Raw genomic sequence first — 18,804 nt, forward strand, 5'->3', positions numbered from 1 at the left:
AATGGAAAGGGGGAGAAAAGAAAGTGTTTTACTCACAGATGTTGGAGACAGGAGGAAGATTCCGTCGGTGTGAAAGCTCAATTATCACTCACACAAAGCCCGCGCTCTGATTGGCTGGAGAACCACAGTCCCTCCGGTCTTCAATCTTTTTTCATTGGTCAACATCTCAGCACGCAGATCAGGGGGCGGGGCCTTTCCCTGCATGTGAGGAGCTCTGATTGGCTGGAGAACCACAGTCCCTCCGGTCCTCAATCTTTTTTCATTGGTCAACATCTCAGCACGCAGATCATGGGGCGGGGCCTTTCCCTGCATGTGAGGAGCTCCCCCTCCCTTGGACATGCGAGTTCCCGGGCCGCCCGCCCGCGCGGCAGATAGAGCGGTTTCCCCACCGCGGGGGAGTCTGGGAGCGCAGTCACCTCACCCCCCCCCCCCCCCCCCCCCCCCCCCCCCCCCGCACGCCACTGGTACAGCTACAACACTAGCACAAAATCAAGAAAGCAGAAAATTGCCCAGGTGCATTCAATCACAAAAGGCAGGACAAATCCAACCCAGCCAATTCCCATCAGTCCACCTCAATCATTAGCAAAGTGATGGCTGGTGCCATTGACAGACCTATGAAATGACACGTACTCAGCAATAGTCTGCTCACTGATGCTCAGTTTGGGTTCCGAGCCACTTATTACAGACTTGAGCTGTATTCCTCAGCCTTTGTGACTGTGACTGCCCTTGACATCAAGGCGACATTTGATCAAACGTGACAAAAAGGAACTTCAGTAAAATTAAATTGGATGCTATGAGGATCATTTCCCAATCCTCACTGGATACAGGCGAGGGACCAGAGGATCGGAGGTTTGCAAATGTTGTACCGTTATTTAAAATAGGTGCGAGAGATAGGCCAGTCAGCACAACTTCGATGATGAGCAAATTATTGGAAACAACTCTGAGAGACAGAATAAACAGTCACTTAGAAAGGTTTGGATTGATCAGAGATAGTCAGCATGGTTTGTTAGTTGAGCCTGCAAACCTTTGGATTGACTGCTGCCTCACAGCGACGAGGACCCAGGTTCAAGCCCGGCCCCGGGTCACTGTCCATGTAGAGTTTGCACATTCTCCCCGTGTCTGCGTGGACCACACCCTCACAACCCCAAAGATGCGCGGGGTAGGTGGATTGGCCACGCTAACTTGCCCCTAATTGGGTACTCTAAATGTATTTATTTTTTTAAATCTTTGGACTGTGGAAGGAAAGCCACGCAGACACGGGGAGAACATGAAAACTCCACACAGACAGTCACCCAAGGCCAGAATTGAACCCGGGTCCCTGTCACTGTGATGCAGCTGTGCCACCGTACAATCCTAGAGTATAATTCTGGTCACCAAAGGAAGGACATAATTGCTCTGGAGAAAGTGCAGAGGAGATTTACAAGATTATTGCCAGGGCCAGATAATTGCAGTTATGAGGAGAGATTGGATAGGCTAGCCTGAGAAAAGAGGTGGCTAAGGGGTAACCTAACTGAGGTGTACAAAGTTATGAGGGACCCAGGCAAGGTAAACAAGCAAGGTAAACCCTTGCAGAGGGCGATACAGGCAATGAAGTACTTTTTGAAGTGCAGTCACCTTTGTAGGAAACCTGGTAGCTAATTTGTACACAAGTTCCCCCAAAGAGCAAGGTAATCAGATAATCAGATTTTTTGTGAAGATGATTGAGGTATAAATATTGACCTGGACACCTAAAATATCTCCCTTGCACTTCTTCAAAGTCATGCCATGGCATCTTATATATCCACCTGAGAGAACAGATGGGTCTTCTTAATGCCTCGACATGACACTGACGCGCCTTGATTTTGTGTTAAGTCCCCGCATAGAACTTGAACAAAAAACAATACAGCACAGGAACAGGCCCTTCAGCCCTCCAAGCCTGTGCCGGTCATATCAACCTTTGCCAAAACCCTCAGCACTTCCTTGTGCTCTATACCCACCCTATCCATGTGTTTGTCAAGATGCCTTTTGAACGCCTTTAATGTGTCTGCTTCCACAACCTCCCCAGGCAATGCGTTCCAGGCACTCACCACCCTCTGCATGAAACTACCTTGCACATCTCCTCTAAACTTTTCCCCACAGACCTTAAACACCTATGGTGACTGACCCCTCCACGCTCGGAAAGAGTGCTTGCCCATCCACTCTATCCATGCCCCTCATAATCTTGTAGGCCTCTATCAGATCACCCCTCAACCTCCGTCTTTCTAATGAAAACAATCCGAGTCTATTCAGCCTCTTCACATAGCTGACACCCTCCAGACCAGGCAACATCCTGGCAAACTCCTCTGCACTCTCTCCAAACCCTCCACATCCTTCTGGTAGTGTGGCGACCAGAATAGTGCACAATATTCCAAGTGCGACCTTACCAAGGTTCTATACAACTGTAGCATGACTTGCCAGTTTTTATACTTGATGCCCTGTTCAATGAAGGCAAGCATTCCATATTCTTTCTTGACTACCTTGTCCACTTGTGTTGGCACTCTGTGGACATACATACCCAGATCTCTCTGACTTTCTATATTCCTAAGTGTTTTGCCATTTACAGTATATTTCCCCTCTATGTTAGACCAACCAAAATGCATTATTTCACATTTGTCTGGATTAAACTTAATTTGCCATTTCTCTGCCCAAGTCTCCAACCTATCTATGTCCTGCTATATCTTCTGACAATCCTCAACACTATCTGCCACTCCACCAACCTTGGTGTCATCCGCAAATTTACTAATCAGACCGGCTACATTTTCCCCCAAATCGTTTATGTATACCACAAACAACAGAGGCCTCAGCACCGATCCCTGTGGAACACCACTAGTCACAACCTTCCATTCAGAAAAACATCCTTCTACTGCTACCCTTTGCCTTCTGTGACCCCATAATATTATGATTCAGAGGCAACACCACTGCCAACTGACCTGTGGTTGACATTGATAAAGTCAGAAGTGGGGATATTTGCTGATGATTGTAAATGTTCAATAGGTTGTGGCATAGTGGTATTGTCTCTGGACTGGTAATTAAGACACCCAGGATAATGATCTGGGGATCCAGGTTTGAATCCCACAATGGCAGGTGATGGAATTTAAACTCAATAAAAGATCTGGAATTAAAATGATAATGATGACCATGAAACTATTGTTGATTGTTGTAAAAAACTATCTAGTTTACTAATGTCCTTTAGGGAAGGAAATCTGCTGTCCTTACTTGGTCTGGCCTACAGGTGATTCCAAATGCACAGCAATGTGGTTGCAAGAGCAATTGGGGATGGGTAATAAAGACTGGCACAGCTTGCGGCGCCCACGTCCAATGAACGAATAAAAACAAATTAAGCAATCATGTTTAAAAAGGAGCAAGATCTGGACAACATTCAGGCTTAGCCTTTTTTAAATTCATTTCTGGGATGTGAGCATTGCAGGCAAGACATTTATTACCTGTCTCTAGTTTTCCTTCAGAAGGTGGAGCTGAGCCAACTTTTGAACTGCTGCAGTCCAGGTGGTTTAGGTACACTGACAATGCTGTTAGGGTGATTCAGGATTTTCACCCAGTAACAATGCAGGAACATCACTTTAGTTCCAAATCAGGAGGCTGTGTGACTTGGAGAGAAGCTTCTAGTGTTAATGTAAGCCCTACTTGTGACAATAAAGATTATATTATAAGATGGTGCCATTGTGCTTTTAGGAGGTAGAGGTCATCAATTTGGAAGGTACTTTTGAAGAATTCTTGAGTGAGTTGCTGCAGAGCTTCTTGTAGATGGTACACACTGCTGTCACTGTGCATCAGTGGTGGAGGGAGTGAATGCTCAAGGTGCTGGATGAGGTGCTGATCATGTGGGCTGCTCTACCCTGGATGTTGCCTTGCTGCTTCAGTATTGTTGGAGCTTCACTCATCCAGGCAAGTGACAACTATTCTGTCACACTCCTGACTGGTTTCTTGTAGATACTTGTCAGGCTTTGGGAATTCAGGAGCTGAGTCACTCTCTGCAAAATTCCTCGCCTCTCCACTGCACGTATTTACATGACTAGGCCAGTTTAGTTTCTGGTCAATGGTAGCATCCAGGATGTTGACAGTGGGGCATTCAGTGATGGTGATGCAGTTCAATGTCAAGGGAATATACTTAGATTCTCTTTTGTTGGAGATGGTCATTTCCTGGCACTTTCGTGCCACCAATGTTTCTGCCACTTATTAACCCAATCCTGAATGCTGCATTTGAACACAGACTGGTTCAGTATCTGATTGGCATTGTGCAATTATCAGCGAGCATCCCCCACCTGACCTGATGCTCCAGGGATAGTCATTGATGAAGCAGGTGAAGATGGCAAGGCCTTGGACACTTTGGTCTCCAACAAACACAATCATCTTCCTTTGTGCTAGGTATGACTTCCAACCAATGGCAGAACCAGTCACATATATATACTATGATAACAAGAGCAACTCAGAGGCTCAGTGTTATGTGGTAATGAGTCTCTATGAGTCTCCAAAGCATGTCCACCATTTCCATCTACTCTTTTATTGATACCAGCTTTTCACTTCCAGACTTTTCGGACTGAATGCCAATTCCCAAATTGCAGCAGTGGAAATTGAACACAGCTGCTCCAGATTATAATAATAATCTTTATTAGTGTCACAAATAGGTTACATTAATTCTGCATTGAAGTTACTGTGGAAATCCCCAAGTCACCACACTACGGCGCCGGTTTGGGTACAGAGGGAGAATTCAGAATGTCCAATTCACCTAACAAGCACATTTTTTGGGACTTGTGGGAGGAAACAGGAGCACCCGGAGGAAACACTCGCAGACACGGGGAAAACGTGCAGACTCTGCACAGACAGTGACCCAAGCCAGGAATTTAACACGGGTCCCTGGCACTGTGAAGCAACAGTGCTAACCACCGTGACACCATGCCGCCCACTATTAGTCCAATTCTCCAGAATAAACATAAGCACAACATTGCCAAACTCACTGTAAAAAATAGGGACCAATGTTCAAATGTTCCAGAAGAAAAGTTCAATTGACGGGATAGGTAGATTATTATACGGAGAGAATGCAATGTAGCTGAAGTGAAATACATCTTACTGAAGGATGAATTCATTAAGCAACACTGAATGAATGTTCCTTTGCACCAGTATAGAAAAGTCAACTATCTGGTTACATCAGTTTTCCACAATGTGGCATTGTGGAATCTTCTGTCTCATGGGATTGCCAGTTACTTTCACTATACCGTTAAACTATCTTATGATCAGATGCTGAGGACCCGGGTTCGATCCGAGCCCCGGATCACAGTCTGTATGGAGTTTACACATCTCCCCGTGTCTGCATGGGCCTCACCTGCACAATCCAAAGATGTGCAGGGTAGGTGGATTGGCCATGCTAAATTGGCCCTTAATTGGGGGAAAAGATAATTCTGTACTCTAAAACATTTTTTTTAAGGTTTTTGCTCTTCAGAAGAATTTAGGCTCTTTTATAGAGCATTTTTCTTGACCTCAGGATGACCTATTCAACTTCACTGTCAAGAAGTTATTTTGAAGTGCGGTCACTGCTGTAATGCAGCAGCCAATTTTGCACAGCAAGCTCCCACAATCACAAAGACAAAATAATTTGTGTCATTATGTATAAATTGAAAGATAAATGTTCCGGATATTGAGGAGAACTCATCTCCTCTTCGTCGAACCAGTGCCACAGGATCTTTACATTTTGCCTGAGAGCACAAAAGGTTTAACATTTCACCCAAAAGACAGCACTCAAATGTCAGTTTGGATTATGTGGTCAAAACTCCGAAATGAGACTTAAACTCACGGTACTCTGACTCAGGCGAGATTGCCACGATATAGCCACAACTAACACATTAGCTCATGTGCACCATTACTTCATTATACTTCTTCTGTACTTTAATTTTCAATGAAGTGAAATATTTAGCCCAAGTGCCAATATTCCAATGTTTGTTTTTTTTGTGAGGCAATGGGATAGTTTCCTAGTAACCAGGATTAATTATTTACCTCACTGGCTGTGATCATGAAAGGTACTATATAAATGCAAGTCTTTCTTTTTTTTTAACCATCCACACATAGGGGGACGGTTTAGCCCAGCTGGCTGGACAGCTGATTTGTGATGCAGAGCGAGGCCAACAACGCGGATTCAATCTGAACAGTTAAACTTGTATTTGCAGAATGATATTCATTCAAGGCTCCAGGTGTGTAGTTATTCTGGTTTTGCACAGTGTATATGTGATATATTTTGGGTACGAAGGGTGAGCTGATTCCGATATAAAGTGGAATGAAAGTTGTTCCTCTAAGGAATCTCACTCCAGCATCAGTTCAGACTCCCCGGGCGGGATTCTCCCGGTCCCGGCGGGAAGGAGTGGCGTGAACCACTCCGGCGTTGGCACGCCCCAAAGTTGCGGAATCCTCCGCACCTTCTGGGGCTAGGCTGGCGCTGGAGTGGTTTGCGCCCCGCCGGCCGGCGTGGAAGGCCTTTCACGCCACCCCCCCCCCCCCCCCAGCGATTCGCCGACCTGGTGGGGGGTCGGTGAATCCCGCCCCCCCCCATTCTAGTTTCAGACTAAATTCACACTGCCGTGCTAATGTGAAGTGAAACCACTCTGCAATTAAGCGACCACAGTCACATAAATGCAGCCTTCGTCAAGGATAAGTTTCAAACTTGTTTCAATTTGGAGTCCATCTGCTCAGTGGGCTAGACAGCTGGCTTGTGATGCAGAACAAGGCCAGCAGCATGGGTTCAATTCCCGTACCAGCTTACTCAAACAGGCGCCGGAATGTGGCGGCTGGGGGCTTTTCACAGTAACGTCATACTTGTGACAATAAAAGGTATATTATTATTATCAAACTTAAGATTTTACAGTATAAAGAAAATCATTCCTCCTTGATTAACTCCAGGAAATTTAGAAAATGGTCTTCCTTTGAAAGGCAGATGGCAAGAAAATTGTGTTTTGCCCGACTACGTTTGTGATAAAATGTCTACTGTGAATTTTACAACAATGTTGAGTGGACTAGATAGAGGATAATGTTTGCAAGTAACCTATTACATTTACTGTTTTCTAAATTGGGTTCATTGACTCTAAACCTTCTCACCGCCAAATGTCAACTCACAAAGTTCAACAAACTAGAGTGAACCGTCATTCAAACACAGCAAACAAGAATCTTTACAATTGGAAAACAAATTGATTCAATATCTAGTTAACCTCACTATCTTCCAATTTATTTGGACCAATTGTGTATCTTTTATTTAGTTTTGATTTAGATCGAACATACTTTTGAATACATAATATAACCTAAAGCTTCATTGAGATATTCATGAAATTTCTTGTTGCTGTTTCAGGGTGGGGGTGGGGCAGGGAGGAAGGGAATTATTAGGCACTGAGCTGGGCACAGAGATGGAGAGAGGTTAGGAGATGTGACTGAAGGTACAAGGAAAGAGAAGTCCGTTTTGAAGGTGGGAGAAAAGGTGGCAAGGCAGACAAAGTGAAACGTAGAGTTTGGGGACATGGAGATATCAATGATGTTATTGGAGGCATCTGCATTTTGGAGAAGTGAGGGTACATATAGTGCGTAAGATTGGAGAAAATATGAAGTTATGGTGTATTGAGGTCGTGGATCAATTTTAAGTCAAAAACAAGATCTTTTAAACAGAGTATGTCAGAGAGGGTGGGTGATGAAAGTGTGTGACAAATTACAAGCCCTGAGCTAGACATGATTTTGGAGTTTCAGTCTGTGGAGCCCATTGAAGAACTTGAGCTTTAAGCTGATAACTTGTACACTGGAAACAGTGTACATGGATTTCAGTGGAGATGGATGCTGCAGTGGGTGTGTAGAGGCAGGGAATGATTCAGAAGCAAAAGCAAGTTTTTTTGGCATTGGAGCATATATGGGAGTCTGATAACTCAGTTCAGGTTACCAAGGGAGTAAAAACTCATCTTCAATTACTGAGGAACAGGATATAATCAGGGATATTAGATGTGACATTCTTGGGAGAAGTCAAACAGGATGTGTACAGTATACAAAGGCAGCTAAAATCTGAAATTGTCATTCACTCCCCACAGAGCAAAAAATAGGCAACGTAATCGATGAATGATTTCATTGGTGGAACAGTCTCTGACTAACATTCACGAGTTATTCAATTATGAATAAACACCAGTGATTTGCCCGCTCATGTGGGTAGCGCTCTTCAAATTACAGTACAAATGAAATACAGCTACACTTTACCAGCTACACTTTACCAACAGTTAAAAGTTAACAGTTAAGTTAAAACATAAATTCAAAGCGCAAATAGTGATCAAATTCACAAGACAGATTAAATCCTATTGTTTCAGAAATATGAATGTAAATTCTCCTTCACACTGATTCGAGACAAGAGATATTGATCCCTTCCCCTTTAAAAAGATCATAGAATCATCGAATTTACAGTGCAGAAAGAGGCCATTCGGCCCATCGAGTCTGCACCGGCCCTTGGAATGAGCAACCTCATCAAGCCTACACCTCCACCCTATCCCCGTAACCCAGTAACCCCACTTAACCTTTTTGGACACTAAGGGCAATTTATAATGGCCAATTCACCTAACCCACACGTCTTTGGACTGTGGGAGGAAACCGGAGCACTCAGATGAACCCTACGCAGACACGGGGAGAACGTGCAGACTCCATGCAGACAGTGACCCAAGCAGGGAATCGAACTTGGGACCCTGGAGCTGTGACGCAACTGTGCTAACCACTGTGCTGCCCAGATAAATCACTGGGCGACACAGTGGCAGTGGGTACCACTGCTGCCTCACAGGCCGAGGACCCGGGTTCGATCCTGGCCTTGGGTCACTGTCTGTGTGGAGTTTGCACATTCATCCCGTGTTTGTGTTTGCGTGGGTCTCACTCCCAAAACCCAAAGATGTGCAGGGTAGGTGAATTGGCCACACTAAATTGCCCCTTAATTGAAAATATAGTATTGGGTACTCTAAATTTTAAAGAAAGATAAATCAGGAAGATGTGCCAGAAGTAATTTATCTGTAAACAAAATTCACTAAAATCCCACATCGGTGGTGTTTTAACACGATCACCTCTGTCACAATCTGTATGACTGAACATCTCTCCATTGCACTTCTCAGTGGCTGTGTGGTGAGTCCTGGGAGCCTGAGATGACTTTCTAGCCATCACTGCCAGAGATTCGACTCCAGATAATTAGTTAAAGCAAACCAATTACAAACATGAGCTGCTAACAGGCAGTTTGAGTTTGTCTGTACCACACAAAGCATAAAAGCATTTGAATGAGGAATTCCTTTCCATGTCCTCACTCATGTCCTCACCCAACCCCCGTTCCCTAAAGTACAAACATTCCATTTACCAAACTAGGAAAGTTTGTGATTGGCAAGTTGTTAAAACAAAACTTAAGGAACTCTTGAGGTGCAAGAGAAAGATGAGTGTTGAATAGGCTCACTTTTACAATTAAAATATTTTTATTCCCCAAATTGAAATGTAAATGCAAGGGTGCATTGCATTTTATTCACTTAATGTTTTCCAAACTAGAATAAAAAGTGTTCCTCATAACTTGTGTAAAATGAGACTGGAAAAGCTAGTCAGGATGCACACTGCTGTTGCAGATTGCCCCCCATTCCTCTCCCTCCTGCTCTTCCTTACCTTCCAGAACCTGGGCGGCGTTGGTCATTCTACAACACCACTGTAAGAGGAGCATCTGGGCCAGGGTGGTCTTGCAGAACCTGCCACACACGCACATAAGAGGGGGGGACGGGGACCAGAGAGCAAGTTAGAAAACGGCAGGCAAGTTAACGAAAAACAGAAAGCTGAAGGGAGAGAGGCAGTGGGCACAGCCCCTTCCTTACCTGTAGTCCATGTCTGATATCCAGAGAACGATCCAGTTATGGCCACATCGATGGGAATTCGGAGCCCGCCTCAGCTGCCAGCGAGCAAAGTGAGTGACAAAGGCTGCGACTCAGAGACTGTACTTTCTAACTCACACACAGTGTAATCTGAGCTCTTCTCTTTAAAGAAAGATACAGACAGCCGTCTGACAGCCCCAGGCTGGACCCCCGTCCTGCTGGACCTCCCTCTTTCCCCACCTCCTGATGTGGAAAATCCCTCCTCCCGCCCTGACCCATCTGACTCAGCCAGAGAGTAACCAGTCCATTGAGCTGCCGGCTGCCAAGCACAGCGGGCTTTCTGTAATTGGAGAGATAAAGCAGCTCCAGCATCAGTACTGCAAAGACTCGGATCCGACATTGCAACGAAGCAATGGGCATCAAATACAGGCTGCAAATACTAAAACTAACAGAAATACATATACCAGATTAACCAGCATTAAAACTAAGCAGATGATATCAAACCAAAGCTACAAACACTAGAAACAGCAGGCTGGATTGTCCCCTACCAGGCGGGGCGGGGGTCCCGGCGGGATGCAGTGGCGTGAACCACTCCGGCGTCGGGCCGCCCCAAAGGTGCGGAATCCTCCGCTTCTGCACCTTTAGGAGCCAAGCCCTCACCTTTAGGGGCTAGGCCCGCGCCAGAGTAGTTGGCGCGCCGCCGGCCGGCGGTAAAGATCTTTGGCGCCACGCCAGCCGGGGCCGAAAGTACTCCGCCAGCCGGCGGAAGTCCATGCATGCGCGGGAGCGACGTCAGCGACTGCTGACATCATCTCCGCGCATGTGCGGCGGGAGGGTCACCTCCGCGTCGGCCATCGCTGAGGCTGATGCCCGACACGTAAGGAAAAGAGTGCCCCCACGGCACAGGCCCCCCAGTGGGCCCCGATCGCGGGCCAGGCCACCGCGGGGGCACTCCCCGAGGCCAGATCGGCCCGCACCCCCCAGGACCCTGGAGCCCGCCCGTGCCTCCTGGTCCAGCCGGTAACCCTTGTTTAATTCACGCCGGTGGGACCGGCATAACAGCAGCAGGACTTCGACCCATCGTGGGCTGGAGAATCGCCGGGGGGGGGGGGGGGCGCCGACAGGCGCGGCGTGATTCCCGCCTCGGCCGAATATCCGGTGCCGGAGAAATCGGCGGCTGGCGGGGGCGGGATTCCCCAGCGATTCTCCGACCCGGCGGGGGGGTCGGAGAATCCAGCCCAGCTAGTTTCAAAATTAAGCAAAAGTCTTCTCTGAGTTTCTCAGGAACAAGGGTAACTTGCTTCCATTGCAGTTCGATTGGTTCCAGGATGACTGGTAAGTGAGACCAGCAGGCTCTGCACAGATAGGGCAGGGTCAGGTATTTTGAGCATTTTGGTAGTTTGTACCTTTCTCTACCATACCTTGAATTCACCAGTGCGTGCTCCTGGAGTAATTAACTGTGTTTGCTGCCTTCTCATTTGAATCCCCTTCATTTTGGTTAGTCACCGACCAGGAAATACCACGAGTTGTTGAATGCTTTGAGGACAACCTTAAAGTCTTCTGCTGTATTCAAATTGTGAGGAGTTGTCAGGCACACGAGCAACATGCCCTGCCCTGCGGAGCTGGTTTTGATTGATTAGCGCCTCAACGCAGCCCATGTCCAAATGCAGCAGGACCTAGATATTATCCAGGTTTGGGCAGACAAATGGCAAGAAATGTTCTCGCTATACAAGTGCCAGGCAATCACCATCTCCAACAATAGAATCTAACCATCATTCCATGACATTTTAGTGGCATTACAATCACTGAATCGCCCACTATCAACATCCAGGGTGGGGTACAATTGACCAAAAACTGAACTGGACGAGCCATAAAAATACTGTGGCTACCAAAGCAGGTCAGAGGCTCCAATCCTGTGGTGAGTAACTCGCCTCCTGACCCCACCCCACCCCCCCCCCCCTCCCCCTCCCCCCAAAGCATGCTCATCATCAACAAGGCTCAAGTCAGGAGTGTGTGTGATGGAAAATTCTTTCTCCACTTGCCTGGATGTGTGCACCTTCAACAACACACAAAGACACCATCTAGAACAAAGCAGCCTGTTTGACTGGCATCCCATCCACAAATATTCCCTTACACCACCACAGATGCAGATGGCAGCAGTGTGTAACATCTAGAAGATGCACTGCAGAACCTTGACGTTCTTCTCCAAGCCACTCGTTATCCTGACTTGTAATAACATCACCATTCCTTCACTGTTGCTAGGATTTGGAACTCCCACCCCCGGCATGACTGTGGGTGTACTTACACCTCAGGGTCTGCAGCGGTTGAAGAAGGAAGCTCACCACCACCTTCTCAAGAGTAATTAGGGATGGACAATAAAGGCTGGCCAAGCCAGCGATTCCCATATCCTCTAAATGATTTTTTTTTTAATGACTTGGGAGAGGATGTTGCTGTTGGATTGTCTTTCTTGCCACTGGATTTGGAGGATCATGTGTAGGCATCACTGGTAGTAATACTTCAGTGCTTTGAGATGGCTGTTGTAGGTTGTCCAAATAGAAGCATGTACGACCACAGGGACCACTGCTGCTCAGTATCTATGACTTTAGTATCGGGGCTGAGATCCTGGTCCTCAAATACTCTTTTACACAGTTGGCAAAGGCTAAGCAGACAAAATGGAGGCAATTCACTAGCAACTTGCATCAAAACTAAGCAATTGAGACAAAAAACAAAAAGTTAATGATAAACACAGCTAGCAGCAACACAAACATTGAAGCATCACACAGATTGTCACACAATAGGCATAATTTAATGGGACAAAAACAGAGTCCCGTTTCGGGCACGTTTAGTGGGGTGTTTCTCAGCACCTGCAACGCCGAGAAAGACTCCGCTATCTAGTGACACTTTGCCCATTTTTTGGCCTATCGAGGCCACACTTACATAATTTCCTGCACTCATCAACTCAGCTCACCAATGTAGGAAGAGTATTTGCAGATCGGGGCACCATTTCTGAATGCCGCCCTGATCTTTTGACCCTCCCTCATGAAATGAAATGAAAAAAATGAAAATTGCTTATTGTCACGAGTAGGCTTCAATGAAGTTACTGTGAAAAGCCCCTAGTCGCCACATTCCGCCGCCTGTTCGGGGAGGCTGGTACGGGAATCGAACCGTGCTGCTGGCCTGCCTTGGTCTGCTTTAAAAGCCAGCGATTTAGCCGAGTGTGCTACACCAGCCCCTTCCACCCCATCACGGCTTCCGCCCCCCCCCCCCCACCCCCGACTGTACCCAACCTACCTCCCACGGTATCCTTGAGCCTCCGCCTTTACCCCACATCTTAAAGGCAAGGCACCCCTGGGCCCAATCCCTGGCATGGGCAACCTGCCACCTGGGCACCATACCAGGGTGGCACTGCCAAACTGTCCAGCGGGAAAGCCAGGGTACCACGCCGCCCAGAGCCCGACCACCCGGGGGTCTCTATTGGGCTGGGAGACCCCTCCCTCAGGTGCCATTACACCTGGTCCACATTTGTGGAAACCAGTGCTGAACAGCGCCTTGGTGAAGCCTTCCAGGGGTGGCCTTTATGTCTCAGGCTCACTTAAATATGCTAATCTGGGACTTCCGGTGGTGGCCATGGTGGTGGTCGCACACAGGGCAGCTCTGGCTTTAAGTGCAGAATTGAGCTCTCTTACCCGAAAACGGGAGAATTTTGATGGGAAAGTGTAGCTAAAGGTGTGGAGGAGAAGTTCCCTCTTGGGAATGGCATTTCTGCTGGTTACCAGACGCGGCAGAAGAAGGTGAAAGACCTGGTCAAGGAACTGGATGTGACCTGTGGCACAGCAGCAATTGGACAGCTAGCGGACGGGGAAGGATCACGCAGCTTGGAAAACCCTAGATGGAGCAGTTGATGGCTTTTATTAGAGAGGAGTTTCACCAACAAAGAAAGGAGATGCAGGAGGACCAATCGAAGTCCATCGAAGGGGCGGTTGCACCCTGACAGGTTCGATTGAAAGGGTCAAGAAGTGCTTGGAGGCACAGGGGATCCAGGAGATGGAGATGGGGATGTCGGACCACAGTGTTCGGGTGGTGGCATTGGAGGCGGAGAGGGGGCTCCTGGGGAAAGGTGGAAGAGCAGGAGAACAGGTCTAGAAGGCAGAGCCTTCATATCGTCGGCCTGCCTGAATGAGTGGAAGGCACGAGTGCCACGAGAGACATCTCAAAGATGCTAGTGGGGCGGGGGGTGGGGAGGGTGCTGGACAAGGCCCCAGAGGTGGATAGGATGCACAGGTCTCTGAGGCAGAAGCTAAGAGCGAGGGAGCCGCCATGGGCGATGATTGTAAGGTTCCTCAAGTTTGTGGAGAAAGAAAAAAATCCTGTGTGGGTCAGGGAGAAACAGAACTGTGAATGTGAGGAGAATAAGGTCCAAATATACGATGACATTGGAGCAGAGCTGACAACAGTGCCAAGGCGACTCTCTATTGAAAACAGATTAGTTTTGGGGTGTTGTACCCAGTGAAACTGTGGATGACTTATAGAGGCCGGAAATATTATTTTGAAACCTCAGAGGAGGCCAACAACTTTATTAAACTGGGCAGCACGGTGATGCAGTGGTTAGCACTGCTGTCTCACAGCGCTGAGGTCCCAGGTTCAATCCCAGTTCTGGGTCATTGTCCTTGTGTAGTTTGCACATTCTCCCTATGTTTGCCTGGGTTTCGCCTCCACAACCCAAAGATGTGCAGGGTAGGTGTATTGGCCACAATAAATTGCTCCTTAATTGGAAAAAATTAATTGGGAACTCTAAATTGTAAAAATGAGCATAAACTGGGCTAAATTGTACTTTGATGGTAGACGTAGGAGTTGGCATAACGGAGTTAGGGGGATACAGGACGACTCTTTGTTAAGGGGGTAATAAGTTTGTAAGGGGAAACTGCCCCGCCTCCTCTGAGGGATGGGTGGGTCAGGTATTTCACTCAGGGTTTGACGCGAAGTCGCGAGGGTGGCCATTATGCTGAGTAAAAAGGTGGGGTTTGTGAGTGTGAAGGAAGTGAGGGTGGAAGTTACGTTTTGGTTAGCGGAGTGTTGGAGGGGACACCAGTGGTGCTGTTGAACATATATGTACCGAATTGGGCGACGTGAGGGGGTTGCTGGGAGCGATTCTGGTCTTGGCCACAGTTCATTATGGGAGGAGACTTTAATTGTGTGCTGGAACCGAGAGTGGACAGGTTGAGCCCCAGGCCAATGGGAAGGCTGCGGATGGTGAAGGAGCTGGAAGAGCTCATGAAAAGGATGGGTATGGTGGACTCGTCGCGTTTTAAGAACCTGGGGGGCACACATGACAGTGACTAGGATGAGCAAGTTTTTTGGGGTAGAGGATAGGTGTGCAAGGTGCGCGGGAAGCCCAGCAAATTATGACCACATGTTTTGGGCATGCCCAAAGCTAAGAGGGTTTTGGCAGGGTTTTGCTAAGGCAATGTCCACGGTACTAAAAACACGGGTGGTGCCGAGTCCAGAGGTAGCGATCTTTGGAGTGTCAGAAGATCCGGGAGTTCAGGGGACGAAAGAGACTGGCGTCTTGGCCTTTGCCTCCCTGGTAGCCCGGAGATGGATCTTGTTAATGTGGAGGGACTCAAAGCCCCCGGGTATAGAGACCTGGGTTAGTGACATGGCTGGGTTTCTCAGTCTCGAGAAAATAAAGTTTGCCTTAAGGTATGTGATTGGTCAATGATTGGGTTCACCCAGAGGAGGCAGCCGTTCGTCGACTTTCTCGGGGAAAATGAAAATGTCAGCAGATGCAGTATTCAGAAGAGAGGGACGGATTGTTGTTGTATGGTTGGGGTGTGTGAAGATTGGGATGAGGGTGGAAATGGTTATTATACCATGTTTATGTCATTGTTATTGTTCTAAAAACTTTCAAATACCTTAATAAAAAATTTTTTTAAAAAAAGAACCTGGGGGGGGGGGGGGGGGGGGGGGGGGGGGGACGGCGGCCGGGGGGGGGGGGGGGTGTGCTGCGCTTTCTTTTCACACGTGTATAGGGTATACTCCAGAATTGATTTTTTTTGTGGTGAGCCGTGAGGTGTTGGTGGGGGCAGAGTATGTGGGGATAGTAATCTTGGACCACATGCCACACTGGCTGGAGGTCCGACTAAGTTCGGGATGGGAGCGTCAACACTAACACCGGACGCAGCGAGTAACAAAACGACTGAAAACATGCCTACTCTAAATAACGAGCAACAGCCACCAACCCATCTGCTAATACGAAAACTAACTAGTGAACGCTGTTCGCAAGTATCACCAAACACAGGCACAATAAACAACCCACAGCTAGCACCAAAATTAAACCAGAGAAAGGGATGAAAAAGAACAGCAAACTGAAATCTGAAATTAGGTGGAAACATTGAGAATGCAAGCAAGGCATTGCCCAGCTTCTGTAAAAAACCACAAAGATTAATGTTTCATATGGACTTGGATGACTAAAGAGCAGACAGAGCTCTTGGTATCCATTTGCTCACTCAAAAGCATCTGCAATTGGTGCAGAACACACTGGATGGGAGTCTCCGGTCCCCCAGCCGCATGTTTCTTGGCGGCATTCCCAATGCTTGTCAATGGGATTTCCCATTATAGCCACCCCATGCTGCCAGGAAACCCGTGGGCGGTAGTGCGCTGCCAGCAGGAAAAGAGAATCCCAACGGCAGGAGAATTCCAGCCACTGTCTTAATAATTCAGATTTTAGGAATGCCATTTGGATTACTTGATTCTGGTTCTCGAGGGTAATTAGGGCTGGGCAACAAATGCTGGCCTTGCCAGTGATGCTAACATCCCAGGAAATAATTTAAAAATACATTCCGGAAACACCATCACCACACAAACTACAGTCATTCAAGAAGAAGGTCCACCACCACTTTCGCCACGAGCACTTGGGATGAATGACAAATACTGGCCTTATCAGTGTTACCACAATTCCAAAGGATGACTTTCATGAAAGAGTGAGCAACGAGAACAAAGCATCTAGTAACAGCGAACACCAAACCATCAGTGCCAAGCATTAAATAGGAGTCAATGCCAAAATAATCAGTTGAACTCTTAAGAGACCTGGCAGCGTTTTCATCAGGCTTCCAAGAACTCTGGAAGTTGTAAAGGAGGTAGTTAACAGAACATTAAATTTCATATAAGTGGAAATGACCATGTCAAATACACTCATGAGCCACTCTGTTGAGTGTCGTCTTTTGAATGATATGTTCAGCTCAGGCTGCCTTCACAGCTGATTGGGAGGTTCCAAGAGCACAATTGCAAGAATATCAAGAGAATCCCTCCTGTTAGAAAGTACATATTTATGCTTCAGATAATATTTTCATAATATGCACCCATTCACATCATGAGGTAAAGACAGGCAGTGACAGACACCCAGCTTAGCCAATAAACACATAGGACAGAACACAACCAATCACCAGACAGAACACGAGAGCGGGCCTTCCTACTATAAAACACACGAGGCATCAGCACTCCGCCTCTTTCCACTGGTAACAACTGCAGTGACAGTCAGGGTGTATATATCATTAGCACCTTCTACACGTGGCTCAGAGCCTGTCTGGTCTAGTTAGTTAGAGTTAACATACTTAGAGTAGTACAGTGTCAACCCACAGCAAGCTGTGTGCCTTGTTACAGAAGTTCAAAAAATAGTTTTGAACCAACGTTTAAGTTTGGTGTCTGCTTTACAGTCTAACTGCATCCGTGTTACCCCAGGGTCAAGAACATACCAGGAGTGTCTACTTCCTCTAAGTAATTTACCTTGAATAATTCAGTGACGATCAGCAAGTGCCTTCAAGCGGCATGGAGAAGATCCAGGCCACTCCACAGTTCCGGATCTCCAGAAATCACGACGCCAACTGGTGGGTCTTCAAGCAGAAATGAGGCCTCGGGCCTCGAGGATGCGTCCGATGCTCCTATCGACTGCGGAGGACCAAGCCATCCAAATCTTCAACTCACTCACTTTTGCCAACGGCGAGGACAATACCAAATTCAAGACCGTGTTAGCCAAATTCAACAGTCACTGTGAAGTCGAAATGAACGAGAGCTTTAAGCGCTATATCTTCCAGCAATGCCTTCAGGGTAAGGATGAGCCTTTCCAATTCTTTCTAACTCATCTCCGTATGTTAGCCCAGTCCTGCAACTATGGTGACACCGCTGATTCCCTCATCAGGGATCAGATCGTGTTTGGGGTCCACTCCGACGCCCTGTGGGAGCAGCTCCTAAAAATAAAAAACATGACCCTGCCAGTTACAATAGAGATGTGTAAAGTGCATGAACAGGCGAAAAGTCACTATTCTCGCCTTAAATTGGCAGGACAGGACTCCAACTTGCCTCCCACGAGGCAGAGAGTGTACAGGCCATTGCCCTTATGCGGCGCCTTAGCATCGATGAAGGCGGCCATTTCGCGCACTTTTCCCGGAATCCCACTCATGCGCACCACGGACGGGAGAACGAAGCGACCGAAGGCCACACTGCGCAGATGTGAACGGTGGCTGACAGCACTGTGCATGTGCGACGCACAGAGCGTGACAACGTCAACGTCATGACGTGCCCAACCTGCGGCACCACCCGTTTAAAGTGGCAGTGCCCTGCAAGCGGCAGGCGATGTTCAAGTTGTGTGTGGGAAGCCTGGACATTATGCAGCCGTGTGCAGGTCTGCACCTCCGATCGTGGGCCAGCGATCCCATTTCCAACTCAAATGCGTTTGATGTGTGCAGCACGGGCTGCTACATTCTGATCCTGGTAGTACCACGGATCCAGAGGACGACTGCCTGGAGTCCCCATATCGTGTGGGCATCATTACTACGTGTGACAAGGCCTCCTCAAATTCAGCAACACGCTTATCCATCCTCAACGTGGATTCTGCGGACGAATGGAGTGCTGTCGTTCCCATTAACCAATGCAGCATCCGGTT

The 18,804-nt window shown here is 47.5% G+C and overlaps 1 protein-coding gene across 1 annotated transcript in view; it reads right to left on the reverse strand.

Annotated features, from left to right (window-relative positions):
- LOC119972690 (collagen alpha-1(XV) chain-like) overlaps nt 1-10,073 on the reverse strand; it is a 521,348-nt gene extending 511,275 nt beyond the window's left edge. The window contains exons 1-2 of the mRNA XM_038809807.1: nt 9,870-10,073; nt 9,667-9,746 (exon numbers count right to left, since the gene is read on the reverse strand). Of these exons, the coding sequence (XP_038665735.1) occupies nt 9,667-9,746; nt 9,870-9,880 (91 nt within the window). The 5' untranslated portion in view covers nt 9,881-10,073. The remainder of the gene's footprint in view (nt 1-9,666; nt 9,747-9,869) is intronic.
- Between the last annotated feature and the right edge of the window lie 8,731 nt (nt 10,074-18,804).

This window comes from Scyliorhinus canicula, chromosome 10 (assembly GCF_902713615.1).
Source record: "Scyliorhinus canicula chromosome 10, sScyCan1.1, whole genome shotgun sequence".
NCBI lineage: Eukaryota > Metazoa > Chordata > Chondrichthyes > Carcharhiniformes > Scyliorhinidae > Scyliorhinus > Scyliorhinus canicula.